Here is a 4,898-nt window from a genome sequence, read left to right as displayed (position 1 = left end):
CTCGTTTTCTCATGTAGCGATTTCCTTATTTTGTTGTAATTCAAAAACGAATAACTGCAGATACATGAAAATTTTACTGAATGTTTATATTAGCATTTCCTATACACCATACAATTTTGAAAATATTTTGACTCTTTTTGAGCTGTTTACGGACATTTTCAGTTTTAAATTTTTTTAGTTTTTTTTTCTATAAATATCAATAAAGTTTTATCTGTTGGGACAAAACGTGTATGCATTTAATACAAAGCTCCTGATATATTGTTACAATATCAGTTGAAAAATATTAAAAATACATAGGCACAATTTTTTTTTTATAAGCATTTAAAGATCAAATTTTGACAAAATGTATCAAATTATATTGTGATATGATTAATTTGAAAATTATTAATAATACTATAGATAAGTATACCTATAATATGTATGTCTAATATCTAGACTGACAAACCGTCTCCGCTCAGAATCGTTTTTCTTATACAGCGATATTATATCATTGAATTCAAATTTAATACTATCCATTATACATCGACCCACTTGTAACCTACTGTACAGCAGAGCGACATCCACTTACCCACCTTTTTTTCTATTATCTTACATTATATTCCAATAAGTATAATATAACATTCTTGTGATAAATGTGTTATATTTTTTATTTTTTTATTTAAGTACTTACTTTTCAATAAAAGCCATAGTATACTGTAGAATAAAAGCATAATACAAATAAATAACATTTCTCCTAAAATAACAAATTGTGAATAATATATGTAATATGGTTAAAAATTAAAATTCAAGTAATAAGAAAGTGTACATACTTAAGTATTATGTTTGCTTCATTATTATCTGTTGGAATTTGTGTTTGTTTTCCACAGTATGAAATATTTTAAATATAATTTTTGTTTTAAAAATCACATTTTACTATGTTAATGCATCATAATTATTTTAAAGTAAATTTATATTATATACAATTATTAATTTCAAAAATAATTTATAACACAAAATCTATTTGTCGGTTTTTTTCTTTGGCGAAACGATCAATAACTCAGCCGGATCGATATGAATTTGCCTATGAACACTCAAAAGAGCTAAACCCGTAAGTCGTTCTTGGCCTGATGAGTTGCGTAAATAGTTTTTTAATCTTTTCATGGTTGAAAATGTATGTTCTGGCGTAGAAGTCGAAACTGGCAATGTAGCATATAGCTTCAAAAGAAAAGATACGTTTGGAAAATATTTATAATTACATTTAATATATGCTTCAATAGTTGAATTTGTTTGGTATTTTTCTGGTTTGTTAGACCATTTTCTTTTCCAAAGTTGAGTTTCTGTTGGCAGTACCTCTATATCCAGAAATTCAGAATATATTTCGAAGTCGTTTGCATCTATTTCAAATTTGTTGCATATTTTTGGTAACAACTTGTGCAGTGAAGAAATTGGTTTTTTGTGATTATTAAACCTTGCTTGAAGTTGTTCAATGAAATCGTCGAAAAAAGGAATAGCTATTGTTATGCGGTAATAGTATTCAGGTGAATTTGTAATGATATTAATTCGATGTTTTTGATATTTTTTCTTGGTATTTTTTGTATTCTTTACTATCAACTGATTTTATGACCTCCTTTGCTTTTTCAAAAATCTTGGAAAATGTAGTATCCATATTACTCCGCATATCATATATTTCGTGTAACACAGTATCAACATATTCCATTGCTTCAGTCAAATAACAATTTACAGACTGTAAATTCTTACACAGTGGTAATGTTTGGGAAAAAGTATAGAAGCTGTGACCATACTTATAACAATATACTTGAACCCCTAAACCCCCCCCCCCTCATATACGGCCTTGCAGAAATACATATTACATTGTCATTGACATTACAATATTTTGGGATTTTCTAGGTTTTTGAGAGCGCTGGGAAAGTCGGTGTATATGGTTGTGCATTGAATATCCGAGGAGGCAGCCAATTCTGTGGATTTTACAAGAGCTAGATATTGTGCTGTATAAATTGAGTTGTATGATGGGATCTGAAAAGCTGTTTGGGAGTTTGGCTGGATTATTGCGATTGCAGTTCCTTCTTTGTTTTTGGATGCATCGACATATATTATATATATCTCGATGTGGTGAAAGGCTGTTTTTTAGATCGAAAAAGTTTGATTTATATATGTTGGAATCGGTTTCTTTTTTTTGTATGAAGTTAGGTTGAAATAGATGAGGAGATTTGTGGTAATCTATGGGGGCTGTTCAGAGACTTGAAGGTTGAGTTGGTTTGTAAAAATAATATTGGGGTCTGAGGCAAAGGTGGCTGTACGAGTGCCAAGATTGTTTAGATCGTTATTTTGGTATTGGTTGATTGAGTTTCTTAATATTCTTTATCCTAATCGATAAAATTCTTCGTCAATAATTTCAACAACTACCGCCAATAATGTGCTGGAATCAATTTTACATCGGTCGAAATCTGGAATTTTCACTCGCACTGTTTGACAAATTAATGCAGTAGGAAAATTTTTATTAGATATTGTTTTCATTTTTTTTGCTTGTTTTTCCAGAGGTTGAAGTGACTCTTCTCGACTCTCGTTGTCGTTTAATTTTAGTAGAACGTTCAAGTAATAATTGTTCATTAACTTTTTAATTTTTATCTTTCTTCGATAAAATTGTTTTTTCATCGTTGTCTATTTTTGTTTCTATATCTACCGCTTTATTTTTGTAGATCTCAATATCGATTTTTTTTCTCGGTTATGATCAATGTCTATGTCTTCATTGATTTTTTCAGTATTATTCGTCTAGCTCCTTATTCACATTAGAAATTGTAATTTTAGAGTCTTCAAAGACTTATATTACAATTTTGTAGGATTATTTATATTATACATGGGTGTACCACGAAAATCTGTGTTTGAGCTGTTGTATATTTTTATGTTTTTTTTTTGTTTTTATAATAATTACTAAATACTACTTAACCTAAAAATGTATGATATGATTAAATTGATAAAAATACCTTTTAAATATACAACAGAACTAATAATAATTATAATTTATAACTAACCTGAATGAAAAGCTGAATTTTTCATTGCTTGAACAAATCGTAAAGATTCAGACCATCACAAATTTTGTCAGGTGATCTTGATACCCCATAATGTATTTAAAACCATTATCTGGGTTTGATTGCATATCAATTAAATCGATTTGACATCGAGAATTCATTTCATTGTGCAATATCGGTTTAACAACGAGTCCTTTTTTTTGGCATACTATGTTTTTTCTGGCATGTTTCACACATTTTCAAGTACACATTTATAGCTTCTACATTAATATTTTTGAATTTTTTTTTTAGCATATGATTTATCCGATCCCTACCTCCATGTCCTGTTTCAATATGAGCTGCGTGTACTATATCATTATAATTATAAAACGTCGTGTTTTTCTGCCACCACAGCTGATCAGAAATAACCGTGTACCTACCTACATTAAATTAACGCAATAAATTATCGAATATAGTATTGAATATCAAGATTAATTATATTTTATATTTTATGAGTAAATGACTACTTGGAATTTGTTCATACTATATTAAATATAGTATGAACAAATTCCATAATTTTTTATACAGGTAGACAACTGAAGTTGTCATCTAAAATAAATAAAAAGATGAGCAGTAGATTTTTAACTAGATTAGATACTATTAATATTGTGAATCTGAAGTTTGTTTATCTCAGGCACTACTGGTTCAAAGTGAAAAATTATTTTTATGTTGGATATAGTCCATTTATCGAGTAAGGCCATGGGCTATATAACATCACGTTACGACCAATAGGAGCTCGGGGAGGTGCTCAAACAGGGATTTTGAGATTTACAATGGAAATGTTTCTTTATAAATGATTGCTATTGGTTAATCGTGCAGATCAGGTACATGCATGCATCAAATCGAAATTTCGGACATTGTCTACCAAGGTGGCTGAGTTGCACTTACTGCAGCGAGTTACACCCAAAAAGAGTTGAAAAATAAAAAAAATTTATGTTGTCATTTTTTACAGGCCACAAATGTGCGGGATCAGCTATTAATATATAAACATTAAACATAAATATATAATATAATATATATATTTTAATTGATTTTAAAAATGAAACAAATTTTTAAATCAATGTGTACATGAATAATAATGGTATAATACAATTTTGGTAACAACAAAATACATTTTACTCTGTTCCTAATTAATACAAAATAAAAAGCTGAGGTTCAATATAATATCTAAACAAATAATATGTATTTGCTATCTAAATTTGCACTGTTTAAGATAAAGAAATTTGTGATGTGCACAAAAACAATCTTAGGCAAGTGCAAATTTGTGGGAACAAAGATTGATTTTAGATTAATACAATAAAGAAGAAAACATGAATTAGAATTTATTATTTAGTCCAACCACGCCACATCGACGCTAAACTGGCTGCTGTACTGGCCACGAGTCCTGCTCTAACAACACTACTAGCGGACTGTGAAGACAATTGATTTTGATCTGCCAGGTATTCGACGTTTGGTACCTTAAAAAAAAACAGCACTTAAAACATTTGGAAACGTAATTTGTCTGGCATTTTAAACCAACCGCTTCCCATTCATAATAATTGTCTTCTTCAGAGTCCGAATCGCCAGTAAATGAAAATAATTGAAAAGCTATCTTATCTTCGAATGCGTTGCATAGTTTACTATCAATGTCTGGTGGATCCACTCTATAACATAATCATGTTATAACAATAATTGTTTTAGTAATAATATAATAGTATTTCTTAATTATTAAGATATTAAGAGGACGTGATACATGCATGCGTTGTCTCCGTCTTACAATTGCGTAACATAGCAAATTTTACGCTCAGCAGAACACGTGTAGCTCCGTTAATTTAAAAATTAAAGTGAATTGAC

At 29.3% G+C, this 4,898-nt stretch overlaps 1 protein-coding gene across 2 annotated transcripts in view; it reads right to left on the bottom strand.

The window, feature by feature from the left end:
- Positions 1-4,062: 4,062 nt before the first annotated feature.
- The window catches only part of LOC100164156 (beclin 1-associated autophagy-related key regulator), a 15,279-nt gene continuing 14,443 nt past the window's right edge, over positions 4,063-4,898 (bottom strand). For both annotated transcript variants that reach the window (XM_008183738.3, XM_001945753.5), the window contains exons 8-9: positions 4,585-4,708; positions 4,063-4,522 (exon numbers count right to left, since the gene is read on the bottom strand). In XM_008183738.3, the coding sequence (XP_008181960.1) occupies positions 4,391-4,522; positions 4,585-4,708 (256 nt within the window). In that variant the 3' untranslated portion in view covers positions 4,063-4,390. The remainder of the gene's footprint in view (positions 4,523-4,584; positions 4,709-4,898) is intronic.

The sequence above is a fragment of the Acyrthosiphon pisum genome, chromosome X (genome assembly GCF_005508785.2).
Source record: "Acyrthosiphon pisum isolate AL4f chromosome X, pea_aphid_22Mar2018_4r6ur, whole genome shotgun sequence".
NCBI lineage: Eukaryota > Metazoa > Arthropoda > Insecta > Hemiptera > Aphididae > Acyrthosiphon > Acyrthosiphon pisum.
The sequence above is the reverse complement of the archived record's forward strand: the minus strand, read 5'-3'. Positions and strand labels throughout refer to the sequence as shown.